We start from the raw sequence: 22582 nt of genomic DNA, 5'->3' as shown, positions 1-22582 counted from the left end.
GTACTCAAACTAATATCAAACTTCACTAAGTCAACATTAAATATAAGATCCAAGGCAACTACTAAAATATATGGTAATGGATTTATAAACCTCAGGATAATCATGGTGGAAAATGGAATAATAAATAATATTATTTTTAAATATTTTATTTATTTATTCATGAAAGACACACAGAGACAGGCAGAGGGAGAAGCAGGCTCTGTGCAAGGAGCCCAATACGAGACTTGATCCCAGATCCCTGGATCATGCCCTGAGCCAAAGGCAGATGCTCAATCACTGGGCCACCAAGGTGTCCCAATTAATAATATTCCTGACACATTAAAGAATATAAGAAAATAAAGAAACGGGTAAATAATAGATTGGACAAATAGAAAATAAATGTTAAATGTTACTGTATCAGTAATTTCATTAAATGTAAATAGACTGGATATTCTAATTAAAAGTCAGATATTATCAGAGTATATTTATCTTTCAAGAAGATTTTATTTATTTATTAGAGACAGAGCACAAGCAGAAGGAGCAGCAGAAAGAGAGGGAGAAGTAGACTCCCCGCTGAGCAGGGAGTCTGATGTGGGTCTCCAACCCAGGACCCTGGGATCTCGACCTTAGCTGAAGGCAGATGCTTAACTGTCTGAGCCACCCAGGCACCCCAAGTTAGAGTGTATTTAAAACAAAAACTAAAGCAAAACAAAAATAAATTCATACTTATAAGATGCCCACCTTAATTATAAGAATATAGAAAAGTTGAAAGTGTGAACAGTAACTACCATGCAAACACTAAATCAGAGAAGGCTGATGTAGTTATTATGCTAATAGTAAGCAAAGTAAATGTTAGAGCAAAAAGCAAGACATTATGATGAAAAGGTATGTCTACCAGTGAGATATAATCATTTCATACTAACCGATAAAGAAGGCAAAGACTGACATATCTAAATGAGATACAGAAAAATCAATAATCATAATGGGAGATTTTTAACATAGCTGTCACAGTAACTGACAAAAGTGGAGACATGAATGAAAATTGATTTTTAAAAGAGAAATTTGAATTGCACAATTAACAAACAATGTCACTGATGTACATTAAATGTTTCATTTGGCTACTGAAAAAATTGTGCTTTCAATCCTCATGTTTCATTTGTTCTCATATTATGTTGGATTTAACTTACAAATCTAGTGATTTATTTTTATAAAAAAGATAACTAGACAATCCCCTAAATATTTGAAAATTAAATGAGAACTTCTAAATAATCATGAGTAAAAGAATAAATCACAATGGGATTAGAAAATATTTTACTAGGGTAGTCTGGGTGGCTCAGTTGGTTAAGCTTGATTTCTTGATTTCTGCTCAGGTCTTTATCTCTGGGTAGTGAGTTCAAACCCCTCATTGCACTCCACTCTCTCTCCCTCTCCCTCTGCTCCTCCCCTTCCCACCCCTACCACTTATACATTACCAAATGCAAACTAAAACACAGCACAGTACAACCTGTGCAATGCAGCAAAAGGTAAATGCTTACAGGTGCCATGCTTACAGATAAATTTACAGTATAAAATTTAAGCACCCTTAAAGCCCTAAAATTAATAAGCTTACACTTTATACTCTCAAGCAGTTTTTTTATTTTTTTAATTTTTTTAAAGATTTTATTTATTTATTCATGAGAGACACAGAGAGAGAGCGAGAGAGAGAGAGAGGCAGAGACACAGGCAGAGGGAGAAGCAGGCTCTATGCAGGGAGGCTGACGTGAGACTAGGTCTCCAGGATCAGGCCCTGGGCTGAAGGTAGTGCTAAACTGCTGAGCCATCCAGGCTGCCCTTAAGCAGTATTTTTTAAAAAAGCAAATTTAATCCAAAGAAAATGATAGTTAAGAATGGAAATTAATAAAACACAAAAATGGAAAATAATAGAAAAAAATCAACTGAGCTAAAAGTGGCTTCTTTAAAAAAGATGGATAAATTTAATACATCTTAACAAAACTGTTGCAGAAAAAAAAAGTGAAAAGGAAAAATTATCAGTATCAGGAAAAAAAACAATAAATTGATACAGATGTGATGAACAACTCTCAGAGATAACATTAATTAATCTCCAAACACTGTTAAGCCAGACACACAAAAAAAAACCCATGCTAAACGATATCATTTACATAGTTTGCTGTGGTTGTTGTTGTTTTAGAGAAAGAGAGTGAATGTGGGGGCGGGGAGAATGGAAGAGGGAAAGGGAGAGAGGGAGAATCTTAAGCACACTCCACATCCAGTGAGGCCCCCCATAAGGGGCTTGATCCCAGGACCCTGAAATCATGACCTGAGCTAAAATCAAGAGTTGGCCACTTAAGCAACTGAGCCACCCAGGGGCCCCTATATAGAATTTTGAAACAAGCAAAACTAATATATTGTGTTGGAAGTCAAGACAGTACCAATCTTTAGGGCTTATTGATTGGAAATGCCTGTGTGTGGGATTTCTGGGACACTGTTATGTTCTTGATCCAAGGAGTACTTTTGCAAATGCATTCATGTGTGAAAATTCATTAAGTTATATGTGATATGTGCACTTTTCAAGGCATATATTATAGCTTAATAAAATGTTTTAAAATTGAGATAGCATTGTGAACTTAAGAACTACTATAAAGTTTGTGAAATAGAATTAGACATACATGTCTTCTTCAAGCTATATGTCATTTGACAAACCTATTGAGTGTTCACACCAGGAATTTTTTACACCTTCAAGTGTAGTCTTGCATGAGAAATACCAAGAGGGTTTTCTAAAATCAACAGAAAAACAAATACTTTCTTTAAAAAAAGGAATCTAGGGACGGACAAAAAAAAGAGTTATAATGTTTCCCAAAAGTTGGGGAAGAACACTTAATATGTTAGGTTGTCTCCTGGATTTTATAGTCTTTGAAATTTAACGAACAATAAAGAGGAAAGAGTCCTTTTGACTCTTTATGAGTTAAAATGGAGTGAAATTGCCCATTTTTAGAAATAGAAGCATGTTAGAGAAAGAAGAGGTGGGAGCAGATAAACTAAAACCATAATTCTTCTCATCTCCCTCCCACTTCCCAATGGGTAACCTCCAACTCCTACTAGGAAGAATGTTCTCAAAACTTGCAACTTGTTCCATACTTGAAAAGTATGTTCTCTACACATCTTTCTTATTCATTATCAAAGAAACCTCAGGGGAGATGATAAGTGTATCAAAAGGGGGCAGCCCTCACAGTAGAAATCTCAAAATACAGGGTTGTAATCCTATTACATACCACTATAGTACAGACTATATGACCCAGGAAAAATTACTAATATCCATACATTTCCATTCTTTCACTAGAAAAATAGCCAAACTATGGAAAGAGCCTAGATGTCCATCGACAGATGAATGGATAAAGAAGATATGGCATGTCTATACAATGGAATACTACTCAGACATCAAAAAGTGAAATCTTACCATTTGCAATGAATGGATGGAACTAGAGGGTATTATGTTAAGTGAAATAAGTCAGAGAAAGTAAATTATCATATGATTTCACTCATATGTGGAACTTAAGAAGCAAAACAGAGGATCATCGGGGAGGGAGGGAAAAATAAAATAAGACAAAATTAGAGAGGAAAACAAACCACAAAAGACTCTCAACTTTAGGAAGCAAATTGAGGGTTGCTGAAAGGGAGGAGGGTAGGGGAATGGAGTAACTGGGTGATGGACACCAAGGAGGGCATGTGATGTGATGTTACATGCAGCTGATGAATCATTGGACTCTACTTCTGAAACTAATAATATACCATATGGTAATTAATTGAATTCAAATAAAATAAGAAAGAAAAAGAGGGAGGAAAGAAGAAAGAAAAAGAAAGAAAGAAGAAAGAAAGAAAGAAAGAAAGAAAGAAAGAAAGAAAGAAAGAAAGAAAGAAAGAAAAGGCATAAAGTTGTCTATCTTAAAGAGTTTTTGTGAGGTTCAATGTGGATGACGGTAAAATTTGGGATGAGCTAAGAAATTTGTTCCCTTATGTTTACTTGCAACAATAAGAGTATCTCAGGTCTATCAGCTTAGCAACCCCATTAGATTATTCAAAGTAACAGATCCTTAAAGCGGAGTAGACACATACAGCCACTTTGCTGAAGAAATACCTACAAGAGCATACAAGGTCGCAGCATAAATTCTGCTTGCTGACTGCATTTTCTATATGTTAGGGTTTTTTCCCTCTTTTTCTCTCTCTTGATATTTTTTCTATCTTCTTGTTCCTCTTTTTAGCCTCCTGATAGTAAGTAAGTGCTTTAAGGTTTTCTTTATGGAGTTCAGAGGTACTTGAATGAAAGGGGCTCATGTATTTCTTAAGAATAAACCCAATAAATGGATATCAAAAATTCCTTGTTGTTTACAGTTTCTTCACTGCAGTTTGAAACCCCGTATCAGGATATGCTGTATACGGCTCGTCTACATTTTTTCCCCCATGAAATAAGATGCTTGCAGCCAATATTGATATGGCAGCCATGAAACCTGTATGTTTAATCAAACAACTTGTGTGTAATGCACTCTTTAAATGGAATCACCTTGGATACAAGTGCTAATAACCAGAGAATAACCAATTCCCTGAAGCATAAAGGAATCCTCTTGACTCATAATTATTTTCTGCACTAGGAAAATTACTATTTGCTGAGATTTTTACCAAATAATGTTTTCCCTGTTCCAAACCCTGTCACTGTGTTTGCGACTCCGAAGCTCCACTGGCTGGTCGCTAATCAGAAGCACATCAGTCTGACCTACTTTCAAAACCAACACTTTTGATACAAATCCAATAGCTTTAGTCCTATGTTTGATTAATTCAGCTTCTTAAAATTGAGGAGCTCACTTACTTAAGTGTTTCTCCTTCTCTTCCAAGGAAGATGACTGCTGCTGTCAATCCCAACTGGTTAATATCCAATGGTTTTATTTTTCTCTTCCATCCAATGCTGCCAATCTAGATTACTTTTCAACTTTCCGTTTGATTTCTTTTTCTTATTTTTTTAATCACTCTGTTTAAATGCATTCTAGTTGCTATTTAGGGGCACGGAATGCTTTTCTTTAAGAATATGTTCAATATTGAGATGCCTGGGTGGCTCAGTGGTTGAACGTCTGCCTTTGGTTCAAGTCGTGATCCTGGGGTCCTGGGATGTAATGCCACATCAGGCTCACTTCGGGGAGCCTGCTTCTCCCTCTGCCCAGGTCTGTGCCTCTCTTTGTGTGTCTCTCATGAGTAGATAATTTTTTTAAAAAGAGTATCTTCAATATTACTTAACAGATCTTAAAAATGAAGACTGAAGTTCCTATGAGCACCTTGACATTCATTTATATTGCAGGTCATGGTTGTGGGGATGATGATTGTGGGGTGTGTTTATTTGTGCTGGTGTGTATGTGTGTAGTCATTCATTTCAGTTATTCCTTTCCTTCTAGGCTTGTCACTGTTTCTATATTTCCTCACTGAAACTTTAATCCCTTCAAATGTGTTTTAGCTTAGCTGCTAGTATGACTGCGTCTGATATGTCAAAGCTGCAAAAACAAAAACAAAAAACAAATTATGTGCACATGACAACCCCGGAAGAATATAATGAGGTTTGTCAAGATAAAATAAACAAAAGTATTTCAAAGAATTGAGTTCTAGAAGTTACTGGGAGGCATTAAACTGACTTTTACTGGAGACCTGAGCAGGTTTCTTTCTTATTTTCTGTCTTAATACTTGCATTTGCGAATCCAGGAGAATGATAGCTTATATCTGCCTAAAGATGCAGTGTTATCACAACAGGGGTGGGTATGGGGGGCTGAGAACACCAATTTTTAAAATATATACAAATTTGGAACTAAATATACTTAGTTCTGTTTTTATGAGTCATGTTGTATCTGCATCACACAGCATTCTTCACGTTAATTTACACACATACATACTTTGTCACACACAAACACACACACAGTGAGAGAGAGAGGAAAGCACTCTTAGCTGCAATTGTCTCAAACTTAACAGATAAGATTGTAATTGTTCGAATTTTAAGTCATAAGAGGTAGAATAAATAGAGTATGCAGGGATAATTAGCCAATTCTTTCCAGGCTGTATTTAGTAAATAGCTGACAGGAAGCATGGGACTGAAGTAAGTTAGAAGGCACAGGGGTTGGGGAAGCATGGGGAGGGGTGGGATTTGGAGGCAGGGGCAGATGGGCAACAGAAACTGAGAACGGACCATTGAGAGGATGATTCTGCTCTTCAGATGGCCTCTTAATGTACGCACAGACCTGTGCAAAGGAATCTCTCTTTCTGCCTTGATTTTCTAAGGCTGAGCCCATGTGGGCTTCTACACAAATAAGCAAAGGAATTTAAAGCTAAGTGATGTCTTCCAAATTGTCTGGTGCAAGCTGCTCATTGCATGGAGGTCTCTGCATATTCACAGACTTGTCTGAGTTGCTCAGCCTGTGGTAGAAGGCAGATGCCAGTGCCAGAGCCCGCACTCTCCCCATTTCCCCCAGGGCACCACAGAGCTGGTGTTGTGTGGAAAGGGCTGGGCGGTATAGGGATAGCAGTAAATAATAGCAATAGAAATGGAAAGATGTAGTGCAGGTGAGATTTGGGGTATTTACTTGCATTCACTTTTTTAAGAAAAAAAAATCAATAAGCCTGCCTCAAATGCCTCAGACAACAGTGGGCATTTTTTTGTCTGGTGGGGGGTGGAGGGGGGATAGGGAACAACGGTATGAAGTCAGTCAACAATGAATAACATCTTGGTGAATGGTTAACAGCTGTTATGTCGCAAAAGATGCTGTGGTTGCCTTTTTTTTTTTTTTAAGTGAACAAATAGGAATATAGGAATATGATAGACTAATGAACTTAGGGAGATGGTGCTGAAATAATCTTTGTTCTTATTGTCATGGGGCAAAAGAAAAACCCAGGCAGAAATGAAAACTTTACCTTTAGGCTGATTTATTGGTGTAGAAGTTGCAAAAAGTGCTTAATATTGTACTATGAGTCTCAGTTTCACTTGACCACACAACAATAAACCATCCAGAAAGTAAAATGAAAACAGTCATGGGAGCATTTGGATACCAGGGACATTTCTAATGATTAAAAATTGTGTTAGCTCAGCAGCAGCAGCAGCAGAGGAAGAGGACAACTTTGCCTATTAATTCCTTAGTCTCAAAACTTCAGCAACTTTTATTACTTTTTATAATTTTGCAAAATGCAAAGCCTGAGGGATGAAGAATATCAAAGTTGACAGACATGAAATGCTCCAAACCTTATAGGAAACTTCAACATTGCCACACAATCTGTGATGGCTCACTCTGGAAAGAAAGTCTAAGAGACTTCGGAATGAATGTGTCTGAGTTCCACTGTTCGGCACAGTATTGACCTGGCATCCCAAGCATCAGACAGAAATGGGAAAGTAGAGGCAGAACCAGCAGCACACTTCCGTAATGAGGTGATTATCATGTGGACAACACCACTGGCCACAGCAGCTGCTGGAGCACCATATTCTCTCATATGGAGCTTGTAAGAAGGAACCAAGGCAATCCTTGTGTTTGACATTCTAGCCATTCGAGGGGTAAATCTAGGATGACACAGGGATACAACACTGAATATTATTATTATCTAAGATCCACTGGGTTAATTCTAAAAACAGACACCTTACATCAGTTAGACCTGAACAGCATTCAAATACTATTTCTCCCAAGTACAAATCTCTAGAAAAATTACTTCATTTCCTCTCACCCATGAAAATGAAAATAATACTCCCTATTTCCTATGGCTGGGAGAAGTAAGAGATGTGGCTTATAATGCTTCTAATACTAGTAGATGCAGTAAAGATGTCTGATTACTTTCCCTGCTTTTTCCTTTAATTTGTCAGGCATGAAGCCAAGACAAATTCTTCTGTCCTGTGTAGACTTGTCCAATTTGCTCATCCCTCCATTCAAGTCAGAGCCTGGCCCCAGCAAAAAGGGAGACAGCAGATGCAATCTTCTCTGCACCAGGGTTGGCCTCAGCATGAAATTCTCTTCATGAAAACAGCAACCATCTCGTTGCTGGAATAAGAATGAGGTAATTATTGAACAATCTAAGCCACAGAAATGATTAAGGTGCTAGTGGCATTTACTTATGCAGAAAGATTAATAGAGTTAAACAATTTTAAGTTGGCCAAATGGTAAGGAGGATAAAAAGCCACGAACAAATATTTAAAGGGCATGATGTAGCCAAGGCAAGGCAGGAATTATTTACATAAATTTAAAGAGATAAAATGAGGCATGTAGAGGAATAAAAAGACATCAAGCCATGAAATTCTGACTATTTTGAAGACCTTTTCAAAAGGGAGAAAAATGTTGGATTCTGAAGAAAATGAACAATTGCTCATCAAACATTCAAGAGTGTCCTGAGCAAAGATACTGTATTCATGTTGTAGATTCTGAACTCAGTGGTTACACATTGCCCTGGATAACCTAACAAGAAGAGACAATAGAACTCTATCAAATTATTCCTAAACTCTAATTGTCCACCCTTTCTCATTTCTTCTATCTCCAAAGCTGTTTGTCATTCCAACAGAAGATTTAAAAAAATGCTAATATAAAAAAGTACTTTAACTCTGTCACCAGATCTCATAACTGTGTATCTACATGTAATAGGTAGAAGTGTAAGAGGATCCATTAGCATTACTTAAAATCAAATATACCACTGAAAACATTTAATATACAGAAAATAAACTGTTAAATGCTCCTTCTTACATTTATAACTATTTTGCTGTGTATGATACTTGAATCTGAATGATGCTTATTATTAATCAAATTAACCAAATATTTTAATTTACCAATTACTACTGGCTATGCTAGAAATTAAAGAGTTTTCAAATCAGTGATTACTTAGTCACAAATCTATTATGTCTGCCCAGAAAAATATTAAAAGACTAACTCTTAGAAAGACCATTCAAATTCCCTTTTATGAAGACAAGTTGTTCAGGCCCAATGCAAATGTATGTGATGAAAAGAGCATTCTGGGCAGCCCGGGTGGCTCAGCGGTTTAGCGCCACCTTCAGCCCAGGGCGTGATCCTGGAGCCTGCTTCTCCCTCTGCCTGTGTCTCTGTCTCTCTCTCTCTCTCTCTCTCTCTCTGTGACTACCATAAATAAATAAAAATTTTAAAAAAAAGTTAAAAAAAAAACAGAAAATAGTATTCTCCTAAGTAAAGACACATCAAGCACTACCTTCTAATGGTACCTGAGTACCACCTGAGTACTAATAGTGTTTGGCAGGGCATCATGTTGCATGATGGCAATAGTTAACACATTAATAATTAATCCAGACATAACTATGAAAATATGATCACCATGAATGGTTTTAATGGAATAAACAGTCAGTTAAAAGCATTTTGATGCTAATTTTACCTATATTGTAGCAAAAACTACAAATTTATTTACAAATAATGAAAAGTTGAATTCCAGAGGCTATACAAATAGGATTAAGGGCTAAAGGATTAAACCCTTAGGTCTGACCACTTGCCAGTCATTGGTGACCTTGACAAGAACAGATTATTGGTGGGAGCAAAAACCTGATTTAGAAAGGGTTCAAGAGAGAATAGGAGGAGAAAAATTGGAGATCTATTTTTCAAGGAGTTTTGCTGACAAAAGACCATTGGCTTAGTAGTTAGAGAAGAATGCACCATCATGAGGAGATTACTTTTTAAGATGGGATATATCACACCATATTTATATTTTGATGAAAATAAGATAGTAGGATATGAAGATTATATTATGCAGAAGAGAGAGGGAAATTATTGGATTATGTCCCTGAGTAGGAAAAAGGATTTATCCTTCAACTGGAGGAGGTCTTAACCTTAAATATAAGTGCTAAGAGTTCATCTGCAAGTTCAGGAGAAAAAAGAGGAATAAATGGATAGATATGCAGATTGACTTGTAAAAACAGTCGTGGAATATGTGAAAATTTATTTTTTATTATTTCTGTTTTCTCAGGGAAATAGAAGTAACATAGTTGAGAGTGTGTAGGAGGGAATAGGTATAAGAGGTTTAAAGAGAAGGAAGGTAAAAAAAGATCATCTAACCGGTGGATTACCCAGTTAGTTTTACCATGTAAGTAAAGTGAACAAGAAAATAAAAGCCAGACAGTATAAGTCAATAAAATATCCAAATAACATATAACTAGATCTGAAAGCTTGTCTTGGAGTTCAGTATTCATCTGTGTGCAATTGTTATAAAGTGCATAATACAATTTACACATGAGTTCCATTTGACTACATTATGTTCTTCTGGTATCAGTATTAAGAACAAGATCTAAGAACTCACTAGGCAAGAACCGTGAACCAATTAACATTCAAAAGCAGCATACAACACCTAGTATCTAGTTTTCCAATAGTCTGCAATTTTCATGATCAATTTGTGACTCTAAAACCTTAGTGGTTTGCTTCAATTTATCATGTACAATAAGGCCAATAAGGAATGTAACCAATAAAACATCTTATTAGATATGAGAAATGTCTAAAATAATAATCTAGGAAAATTAATAAAAACTAATGAAAGACTTAACACAAAATTCATTACATGCTAATGAAAGTACTCCAAATAAATCCTTTTCAGAGTTTCAGGTCAATGATGCAATTCATCAAGGAGATAGCATCAACAAGTGTCACATCCAGATACCGGTTAGAAAATCAAAGTTACATCCCTACATGAAAACATGGCTTGGTAAAATAAGGCCCTTTTTTTGGCTTCTTTTGCCAAAGCCCACAAATGGGTCTTTACTTCCAGGCAAACCTTCTTACACCTTTGTTTTAAAAAGTTAATAATACACCTTTACATGTATCCAATCAACAGATATAACATTGAACATCTACTACATACCTTAAAGTAAGGTGTCTTCCATTAATGACAAGTTCACAATGTCATAAAGAACTGGAAGTGTAAAGTAGTGGGGAGAATAGAGGATTTAAGTACAGGCAGATTTATTTTTGAATTCTGCTTGTGTTCCTTGCTCAGGAGTAAGCCTTTTGGCAAAATATAAACTCTCCGAGTCCCAGTTTTCTTTGCTATGAAATGCTGATCTATCTCAACTAATTGAGATAATGAAATAAAGTATGTGACAATTGAGAATTGCCATTTGTTAAGAGCAGGGACTCTGGTGTCAGCCTGGCAGCCTGGGTTTCAACCTCAGCCTCACTCTTTGAAGATATACAAGCTTGGTCAATTATTTGTTTGTTTCAGTATCCTCATATATAAAATAGATGGGTAAATGATATTAGTGTATCATCCATTAACAGATAATTCAGTGTATCAATTGATAGATAATGTAATGTACCAACCATATAGATTTGTTGTGAGGATGAACTAGTACTCCATGGTACAGTGCCTGACACAGAGTGCCATGTAGGCAGTTGAGAAACAAATTAATAAATGCCCAGTGGCCACGGCACACAGCGGACACTCTATGCCAAATGTAAATCCTAAGAAATACACAGCTTTTCATTTATTCAACAAATGCTTGTGCAAGTGTTCGTCATATGCCAGGCACTGGTGAGACACTGACTTTTAAGTGGCAGTACCCCATTATACATACCGTATGACCCTATCATACCCTAAAAATCCCTGTCAAACCTGATAGCCAAGAGCTTTGAAAGCATAGAGTGAAATACATTTTCCACACACATAAAAATATTTCACACAATATAGCTCTAGAAAAGAGCCTTCTCCCTGAATGACAAAGTAATAACTATCATAAAATGGTTTTTTAAAAAGGCTTCTAGGTTTCTACTACCACTTCCCACTGTGCTCCTCCCAGTTAACAGTAACATATTCATGTAATCCAAGTTTCTTAAAATGGACATTGGAATCTGTAGGTAAAATTACTAAATTAGTTGTTTCTTAGTCATGCCAACACAGTGTGATTGACTTTTTAAATGGCATCAGCCTTGTTAAAATTGTTAAAACAAAAAACGTTTGAGTTTCCATTATGCTTTTATTTTTGTGTTTTTAGCCCTTGAGTGCTAATGACATTTAAAACATCATATTCAAATTTATATTACTGAAATATCATAGTCTGTTTTGGCTAAAATTTCTCAACACTGGGGGAGAAATTAATATAAAGTATATACAGAAAGAACACTAAATTCCCAAAACTAAATAGGTAAATTGAAAAATTTATTAGCCACCTTTTCCTTGACATTATTTTTAAGTTAAGCAAATCAAACTTAAAAGACACAATTTTACATTAAAGAGAGGGGAGGGGAGGTTCATGTCTACTTGAAAATGAGTTTCTTATAGTAACATTATATAGAATAAAACTGTTAAAAAAAAAAAAGAATTTTGGGGCTAAACGTAGAACTACACTAATAAGTCTAGTAATCTGAAATGTAAAGTGAAACCTGTAACTGATAATGGCAACCTGGATTTGGGGTGGAGTGGTGCTTCTGAAATCTTATACTATGAACTGTCAAAGGATTTCTTCACCAGTGAACAGTATTATTTTCTCAATACATATAAATTCAATGCATATACCTAACTCAACCTAAAGCAAATCATCTTACTCAACCTTACTCACATCTTACCTAAACTACTATGCTATATTACCCTTCGCTTACTATACTACTTCTTAGTTTATTGTACCACCATGGTAGCAACCATTTTCAGAAGCCTAGAGGAAATGCAGAATGTTGAAATCACAATAATTAAGGCACAGGAAAAATGCATAAACAAGCAAGGTCAACTTTAAAAAAAATTCTCTAACATTGTTTGGTTTACCAATTCAGTAATCTTCCTATAAAAGCTTTCACTTAGGAAGCCTGCATTTGACAAAATATCCTTTTTGAAAAATTAGACATTTCAATTTAGAAAAAACTATGACTTTAATATTACTGTTATACAAGTAACAAGTAATGAAATTCTGATTATCAACAAGTTAGCAACAGGTATTATCAAAAGATAAGTAGGAAGACTCCCGCGTGCATGGCCTTAGAAAACTAAAAAGAAATACACTCCTCAAAGAAAAGAAGGACGATACTTAGGGGGAAAAAATGTTCCCTTGTTTTATTCTGACCTCAACAGCCAATATAAGCAGGGGGTTTATATTTTCATATGGTAATGGCTCTGAAGCAGTAGCACAAAGGATGGTGATTTTTTGATAACTCTTTGCTCTTGATTATTTATTTCCTGAGAAGGTAGACACATCTTTCCTTACATGATACCTCATAAGAAGGAAGACGACTTTTCCTAGGATAACTGATGAGTTTCATTATCACACTGGAGCAAAGCAGTTCTGTTGATATAGAAATACATATATTTCTGTTTTCTATATTACAGAACAACTTGGAAACAAATTTTAAGTAGCTCATTTTTCTTTCTCTGTTTCTTATGACATCCTGTAATTTATTTCAGAAAAAATGTGCTAGTAAGAAACCCACACAACTACTGATTAAAACATACATGACACATGATCCCATGGCTCCCATGACAGTGGCCAAAAAAAGTAGACTACAGGGAATAATTGCATTAGCCACACTAAAAGAATTGGAAGGTCATTGTCTTACAAGCAATAAAGATTCTTGTTTTGGTTTAAAAGTTAATAAGGAAAACATAACAACACTTTTAGGATAGAACATCTTTGCTTGCAGTTTCTAGTTTAGTTTTTCATTTTTTACAAAAAAGTTATGATTCCAAATAAAACTATTTGCAAACCATCGGTTTCCTTGTGCCCTCTTCTTTATTTAGCTAAATTAACAGATACCCTAAATATCTATTTTCATAAGCTAGTTAAGCTCTAAAGTGAGGTTGGTTATATGCAATCACACTCTAGTCCCTTCAAAAAGGGATAAGTTATATATGTATATAATATATTATATATATGGAAAGTAAAAAAAGATATAAAAACTTGAAAAGTATATATACTTTTTAAATGGTCTATTTAGAGTACTGTGGTTCAAGGACACTCTTTTAACTTTGGACCTGTTGACCTAATTTATTATATTATTCAATTCAAGGGCAATGCCAAGTATCCAGGGCATGGCAAACACTCTTATTAAGATTTGAGAGTTTACGAAAGTACAGAAAACACAGACTTTTGACTGTGTGTGTGTCACCCTTAATGACAATTAATTACATCTTGGGATGTAGCACAATTAATTACTATCAGGCATAAACAATGATAGTGAGGTATAAAATGCCACAGGAGGATTATTCGTACTTCTCTGCAATGAGGGAAGACTTCCTAGAGGCAATGGCATTTTCTCCAAGCTTTAAGAAATAGGGACAATTTTAACAGGTGAAGATAGAAGACAGAAGATTCCATACATGGAATAAAGCACAAAGAAAAGCATAGGGGTTTGAAAGCATGTGGCTAATTTTAGGAACTCTGTTCTCTGGAGTCGTTGGAGGTAAGGAAGGGAAAGAAAGATGAATCTGGAAAGGTGAGAGAGTCATGGTGCCCACACAATCCCTCAAGCCATCTTGCAGATTCCTGTCCTTTACAAGAAGACAAAATGGTACAACTTCTCAACTGGTGCAAAAATCACCCTACTATGAGGGGAGAAGCTGATCAGAGTGGGGGATAGGGCTCCATCCAAAAGCACAAAAGTAAATATAAGCCATACCCTTTATATTAAATAAATTACTAATTAAAGAAGTATTAAAAAGGAAAAAAATACCCTACATTTAAGAAATGTCTGTTACTCTTCCCCCCCGTCACAAAATGTGGAGCTGTTCTTTATTCTGTTTGCCAACATGTCATATTTATTTGAATTCACTTGTCAAAATGTAAACTTCAGCAGAAATGGACTATGGTACGAGATGACAAAATACTGCATTTCTATATCTTCTTTGCTTCTCTCAACAGTTTAAGATTTTTCCCACCTCAGGGGCTTTCATTGTCCTTCTCAGATGTCAGCTCTCAACCTGAATTTCTCAGTGTGGCCCCTCTCTGCATATTTGATCTAACTGGGTTTCTTTCCCGTGATCCTTGACCCTGCAACCTCCACCTCAGCTCTCTTGTCTTTACAAGACTTTGAGTTTCCTAATTTCTTATTTTGTTCCTTTCCATATGCATTGACTTTTATTACCCCATATTTGTAGCCTCCTTGATGGAAGGGACTTCATTGGTTCTATTCACTGCTCTAATACTTAACACCTGGCAACAGCACCTGACAGAGTAGGAAGATCCAGTAACCCTTTGTCAAATTAATGACGTTCAAATATGAAGATATTTAAAATTGTCATGCCTAAAAGTTGTATCTTTAAATGAACAAATCGGATTTTTAAAATTTCCTGAGGGCAGTTCCTCCTATGCAAAGAGTGAGTTTGGAGGTAAAGGTAACTATGCTTAAAAATATTTCCTTAAAGAGCATTCAATTAAATAATGAAAGAATTACATGCATAGCTATAGGTAATATAAAACCATATAGCTATATATCAATATATAACTTATATAATATAAAGTTTTAATATTAATTTTGCATAAATTAGTAATATAATGTCTGATGCTCCAGAGTAGATGTATATTTTTCTTCACAAAGGAATATATTTCTTTATATCTGATAAATATAAGGAGAATAAAAGGAAAGGTTCTGGCGAAATTTCCTTTTAGCCTATCATCTGTTTGGAAAATAAGGGAGCAGAAGTGACCTCAAATATATTTTTCTAACAGACCACTGATGCACGCGTTAATACCAAGAGAACAGTTAGGGTTGCAAATGGTATAACAGACTATATCTGGGGGGGGAAAAGAAGGTATATCCTCATGTTAAAATACAGAAGTGTAAAGCACACCTTCCTTCATTATGCAATATGACAAAACATTTATTGTCTGTATTTATAAAATAATCTACTGGTTGCATATTTAAAGAAGACACACAGTAAGTTTTAGTCATTGTGTATATTAGTGTAATCTCATCTAGAAGAGAACAGGCTTATTTATTTCAAGTAGATGCAAATCTGGAGCTTTACCTGGTGAAAACTGTTCTAAAAGATCATCTGATTTTAAAAAGGGGGAGAAGCAAACACTCTAAGTCAAGATAATGTGACACTCCATGGATCAACAATGTTTAGAGCAACTGAGTTGTTCTTATAATACAAAGGTTTGCTGGATAAGGCTCTAGGCTAAAGCGGAAAATTAAAACCCATTTTTTCTTAATAGCTTCTACACTCATCTGAAAATATTAATATTTTCTCCAAATACTTCATCAAGAGGCATTATATCTATGCAACTAGGTATTATATTTATATAATTTTATCTTCCTTAGAACTGCCACTCTTAATCTTTTTACAGTGTTTGCCTTTTAAGTTTGATTCTAAGAGCAAATAATCTCCAATTTCTAATGTGACAATAAGCTACTGTCCTTTATGAAAACCATTTGGCTACAGCCTTAAAAAAAAAAAAAACACAAAACACCAGCATTAAAACTTTTGGTCATAAATCTGTAAATGTGTAGAACACACACACACTCACATAGATGCACATGTATAGCGTATGCTTCTCTCCCCTGTCTTTGGAACAACAGGGTATTTAAAACAAATACAGCTGGGCAGCAAGAATATAATGTGCTGGGCAAACATATACTCCTATTAATGTAAATATACTCTTCGATGTTTCCTGCCAAGCCCACTTAGTTATGAAAAGCCAGCAATCCCCATTTCTCCCACGGAACACCCCACATAGTCTCAAAACAATCGCCCTTAGCAACTGGACGTGGAAGCAAGCAGAGATGAACAAAAGCAGTTGGGCTCCGGCTCCTAAGTTGCCTTCCCAGACCCTGACATTTGAAATCAGCAAAAGCAGGTCATGCTGGGCACTAGTTATTGCTCAAAAAGAAAAAAAAAAAAAAAACAATGTATATGTATAGTAAGGCAACTAGTCTAGTCACCTGCTTGTAGTAAGTACGTGCTTTGCCTCCTGTCGTTCGCGAGCCCTAGAATTCGAGCTGGCACCTACTGGGGATGTGAGCCTCGCCTAGCCCCAGCTGGGACTCGTCCTGCCCTGCTCTGCGCGCTCCGCGCTTCCCGGGCCGTGACCTCGGGCTTCGCCGGGCTCCGCGCCGCGGGCTGGGCGCGCTCGGGCGATCTCCTGGGTCCGCACACACCCTCCGCCCCTCTGACCCCGGCCCCCGGCCCCGTGGAGGGCGCGGGGCGGGGGCGGGGGCCGGGAAGGGCGGTGGGGGGGTCACCGCATTTCGCCAAGGTCTGGGAGCCACGGAGGTGCCAGACCTGGGAGGCCAGGTGAGGCCGGACGCACGGGAGTCCCTCGCCGCTCGGACCCGACCGGAGCAGCCGCCGAGCCCCCGAGGGCCGCGGGTCTGCCGCCTGCGTCCCGGAGCCAGGAGCTCGCCCGGGGCGGCCCGGCCCCCGGGGTGGACAGGGGGTCCCTGGAAGCCCGCCCGCCCGCCCGCCCGCGTGAGGCTCGGGAGCCAGGGGCGGCGGCGCCGGGCGGGGCAGAGTTTCCAGCGGCCACAGGTGCCCGGAGCAGGCTCCCGGCGGCCGGCAGCGGCGGAAGGCGCTCGGGGCGCCGGGCGGGGGCCGGGGCGGCGGGCGGGGGGGGAGCCGCGGAGGCCCGGGGGCACGGGAAGGTCCGGGCGCCTCCCAACACCGACCCCACAGACCTTGGCGCCGCAACCTGCGCTTCTTGAGGCCGAAGATGCGCACTTTGGAGAAGATGTCCACCAGGTTGCCGTTGCAGAGCCCGCGGGTCTTGCTGGGGCTGCTCCGCCTCCTGCCGGCGGACGGCCGGTCCCAGTGCTGCTCCCGCGCCTGCCGCTTCTGGCGGATCAAGCCGCTGGCGATGGCCGCAGCCATGGTGGCCCCGGGAATGGGTCCGGGGCGGAGGGGAGGCGGCAGGGGGAGCCGGGGACGCGGGAGAGGGAGGGGCGGCGCCGGCGGCGGCTCGCCCGGGGGAGGCGGGGGCAGCGGGCGCGAGGGGCTCCGGGGCCGCGGGCGCGCTCAGTCCCGACTGGGACCCATGGCCCCCCCGGCGGGGCGCGGGGCGCGGGGCGCGGGGCGCGGGGCGGGGCGGGGCGGGGGGGGGCGAGCCCCGGAGCCGAGGTCGCGCGGGCCGAGGGCCGGGCTCTGCGCTCCGGGCCGGAGCCCGCTGGGGGCCGCCACCGCCGCTCGCGCCGCCTTCTGGCCTCGCCCGCCGCCTTCTCGCAGGGCGCGGGATGGGGGCAGGTCCCGGCCGGGCTCGGCGCGGGCGTCCGTCCAGGGCCGACGAGGCGGGACTCAGCGCCGGGCTCCGGCCGCCCCCCGGCCCGTGCCGCCGCCGCCCGCTCGCGGGCTCCGCCGGGGATTGTCAGGTGCTTTGGAAATCAGCATCTGGGGAGAGCATCTTCTCCCGGAGATCTCTAATCGGAGTGCTTCGTGCCCACCCCACCAGACCTCCCTCCCGTTCCCCTTCTATGTCTCTCTTCAGAAGGAAAGGGGGGAAAAAAAATATATATATATAGTAATGATCACAAATATTAATAGTAATAATAATAATAATAAAAAGAAAGAAAGAAAGCTAAAATGGATTCCAGGGGGTGGGGTGCTAAGAGGCTGAGCCAAAGCAGTGGGGCTGAAGGAATATCCGAGCGCCTTGTCTCGGGTGAAAGTCGCAGGTTTCCCAGGCTTCCGCGGCTTGGCCCGGGCTCCGGGATCTTCACGAGTCTCCCGGTCCCCAGAAACTCTCGGCTGCGGTTGGAGGGCGAGGTGGTCTCCGCCCTCCCTGCTAATCCCTCAGCGCCAAGGCCCCTCCACCCCGGGAAGCAGCAGCAGCAGCAGGAGGAGGAGGGAGGGAGGGAGGAGAGTGTGTCCCGAGGAGGGAGGCGCCTCCACTCCTTACCCGGTCCACCCAAACTTGCGGACTCTCCCTCTTGTTGTCATTTTGAAACCATTACACCGAGCAAAAAAAGGAGAGAGGAGGGGAAGGTGAGAAGCTATGCTAAGGCTGCATGTGTGGAAAGACGCCGCCCCCAAATTTGCTCTCTGGCCCTTGGAGGAGGAGATGCCAGTGGCCGCAGCAGCTGGATGGGATAACTGCCCAACCGAATACCGAAGAAGTCGCCGCAGAAATATTAAGGGCGGGGAGGGTGTCACAGTATTCCAGGGACAACAAAAAGCAGCCAGACTGAGGGACATTCCAATCTGAGCTGTCTTTGGCGTCCCTGGGTAGAGAAGCTCTGTCAGGGAGCAGAGCCACATGAACTGTGTCTGAAATTCAAATACAACAGCTGCTGCCTCCTCCCCTTGACTTCCTGTCTGTGCCCTGGCAGTGTTCTGTCTCGGATAACTGAAAATATAAAGGTCCAAGAGGAAGGGAGCAAGGGGAGGGCACCCTAGGAAAGAAGGTAGAGAGAGAAACACTTCATGCTTGGATGAATACAGATCTGTGGTTTCTAGGATACACTCCGAGTGACAGAACCAAGTGTAGATTTTGCTCCTGTGGTTTTATACCTTTTCCTCTTCCCTTGAAGCTGTCTGGCTTATCATTACAGGAAGGTAAAGAAAAGAATCGCAAAAACTAGGCTTCTCACAATCCGGTGTGAAGGATGAAGGAAAGAAGACTCATTTGGTAATCAAGAGACTTTTAACAATCACTTCTCTGGTGACTGCTTTAGAGCTGGAAAGACAAGAGGCACCCTCTGCAAGCCAGTCCTGGGAACAGTTCTGAACCAAGACACACTTTCTCTTTGTCTCGGGAATAGTCAGTTAAGTACTGCAAAGACTTGCAACCCAGCACGTGGGAAAAGCTCAGCCCACGGTTGATTATAGGGAGGCTAGACACCTTGTACTCTATAGAACTTATCCACAGTCTCTCCATGTAAATAAACAACTTCTCATCTGTAAGTCATTGCCTTTACTCCATATTTACTAGCAAGTTTTCTTTGTGGAAGAATATTTAAAGAAAGTGTGTAGATTTGAGTCCAGTGCAATTACCACTGGCTTTAGGATGACATATATTTTACTTGACATTTAAGAACATACTCTGTAAGCTTATTTTCCACACCTTGCTGTGTTATCATACATACAAAATAGTCACAATTATTAAAAGAAATAAGCAGAACTAATTTTGCCAGAAATTTGTAATCCCTAGTAACCAGTGATATGGTAAAACTGAGGAAAAGGGGTGTGTTAACTATTTTTGCTCTATTTCTACCACTTTCTTTTCTTTTTTAATGTCTTTGTTCTTATATTTTTACTAAGCGTGTATTTAGGTTATGTTTCCACGCTCCTGCTAAAAAATGAAAGGCCATTTTGTAGGGATGGCTGTTTAATTGTGTCTTTTTAAAAACTCACTGAAACAAATCACAATGAACATAAGAGTAACCACTGCTACCTTCCATTATTGAGGAGAGGCCATTTGGACATTTCAGACTTTATAGATTCGAATTTCCAAATGACTTTATAATTAAAACACATTTATCGAAAGCTGGTAGTGAGTTTCTCAAAAAGCCAAACGTTAAGGATAGTGACCTCTTAAATCTAGTACAACTATCCCAATCAACATAACCTAGTTAGCCTTGAAAGGTTTTTTTATCCTATGACACATGTGTCTACTGTATTAATTTGAACAGATTGAGATTAAGCATATTGTTATAGCTGTGTTCATTATTTTCTTTCCAGACATTTTTCTTATAGTGCAATCTTTTCCCCCAAATGCCTCAGATGGGATAAATGGGAGGTCGGGTTTTTTCGCTCTTTCAGACCCCTTCCATCATTGTTCAGTACCCTCCAGATCAGGCTGAGGTTCAGGACCGAGGACAGGGATCCTACCCAGGGGTAGCTCTCCCGGCAAAAATCAAGCTTCCCCGACTGTGGAGCGCTGGCTGTGAGTCTCTGATACTCCCCTCCCTTAAAAGCACCTTTCCACCTTCCCCCCCCCCCCCCCAAGGTGGAAAGGAAATTAATCCTCACAGCTTCCACTAACATTAGTAACGCTCCTCTTAGCATCAAGCCTTTCAGCTCTTTGATAACGAGAAATACTCTTTCTTTCCTGATACATTCCGACCCCTGGCGCAGCGCGGGGAACCGCGGAGTCCTAGACTCAAGGCGTCTATTCAGACTGCGAATTTGACAAGCCTTAAGCAGTCCTTCCTATTTTATGTGATTTCCTGTTTTAAGAGCCGTTGGAGTGGAGGCAGCATTGGGATAATCAAGGTCCTTTAGCTTGATGCCTGTGTTTTCCTTTTACCTTCCCAAAACGCTGTTTAGTTGTTTACGGATCGAGGAGGTAAGCGAAAGAAAACGCAAGAGAGCCATCTGCTGTTTTAAGCTGTGATAAAAGTGTGTGCAAAAGTAGGGAGCAATTTGTATTCTCTTGTTCAGGGCGGGCAAATGCAAATTCATACCTTGCTGTAATTCAGAAAATAATTCGTCACTTATGAGAAGCCCCCCACCCCCACCCACCCAGAATTATTAATTTCACCTCTGACTTTGTAAAAACAAACAATAGAGTAGTGCCTAGGTAGAGTGGCTCCTGAACTCTGATTTTACAGTGTTGGTTCGTTTCTTAACTCTGCTACTACCTGGCTGTAGAATGAGTGCCAGTAAGTTGCCTTAGTCTCTCTCAACCTCAATTTCTTCATCTTTAAAATTGAAATAAGAGAATATCCTTTTCAACTCTTGTGAGGTCAAATTTACTAAATGAATGTAAAGATACTCATACAGTGTCTGGCACCTCCTAAGTGCTGAAAAATGACAGCTGTTACTACTACAATTATTGTTATTATTTTCCAGATCACTTGTTCCTATCTTGTAAATTCTTTTCCAGTTTCCATGTTTTTTTCAATATCAAAATATATGTATTCTCGTGTATTCTTTTATGTCCTAAATGGATTTCAGGTAAGATTTAAGGTATTCAGAAATCTAAAAAAAAAAAAAAAAATGTTTTTCTTAATTTTGGAGACCGAAGTCTGAATTCAAACCTTAGTTTATAATGGACTAAATTTGTGAACTTGGCCTTGTAAAGCTATTTCCCACCCACTGAACACTGATAATAAAATCATTTCCCTCCCTCATAGAGATTAATGTTTGTGTCTTTAAGAAAATAATTCCAAAACTATAAAGAATCATAAGGAATTCATTCTTGGAAGGTAATTATTCAAATATCTTCCCTGTTATTGCAGTTTTCCTGATGATCCCATGCTCCCCTTGACATCTCTACTTTGCATACATTGTTCCCTCTGCCTGGAATACAATATAAAACAGTTGCTAAAACCACAATTGGAGTAAGGCAAACATAGGCTTGACTGTCTTTGAGCAATTCATTTAAGCCTAACTGTCACTTCCCACTTTTGTCATAATAATACAATAAAATTATTAGAATTACATGATAAACAGCAATTTGGCAGTGTGGCAGGATACAAAATCAATGCCCAGAAATCAGTGGCATTTCTATACACTAACAATGAGACTGAAGACAGAGAAATTAAGGAGTCAATCTCATTTACAATTGCACCCAAAAGCATAAGATACCTAGGAATAAACCTAACCAAAGAGGTAAAGGATCTGTACCCTAAAAACTATAGAACACTTCTGAAAGAAATTGAGGAAGACACAAAGAGATGGAAAAAATATTCCATGCTCATGGATTGGCAGAATTAATATTGCAAAAATGTCAATGTTACCCAGGGCA

At 39.6% G+C, this 22582-nt stretch overlaps 1 protein-coding gene across 3 annotated transcripts in view; it reads right to left on the bottom strand.

The window, feature by feature from the left end:
- FGF14 (fibroblast growth factor 14) overlaps positions 1-22582 on the bottom strand; it is a 620647-nt gene that overhangs the window by 155813 nt on the left and 442252 nt on the right. The window contains exon 1 of one of the 3 annotated variants that reach the window (XM_041731272.1): positions 17577-17769. The exons of the other annotated variants lie outside the window; for them this stretch is intronic. Within the exon in view, the coding sequence (XP_041587206.1) occupies positions 17577-17769 (193 nt within the window). Of the gene's footprint in view, positions 1-17576; positions 17770-22582 lie in introns of those variants that run through there. 3 annotated transcript variants of the gene reach the window in all.

The sequence above is a fragment of the Vulpes lagopus genome, chromosome 16, assembly GCF_018345385.1.
Source record: "Vulpes lagopus strain Blue_001 chromosome 16, ASM1834538v1, whole genome shotgun sequence".
Lineage (NCBI taxonomy): Eukaryota > Metazoa > Chordata > Mammalia > Carnivora > Canidae > Vulpes > Vulpes lagopus.
The sequence above is the reverse complement of the archived record's forward strand: the minus strand, read 5'-3'. Positions and strand labels throughout refer to the sequence as shown.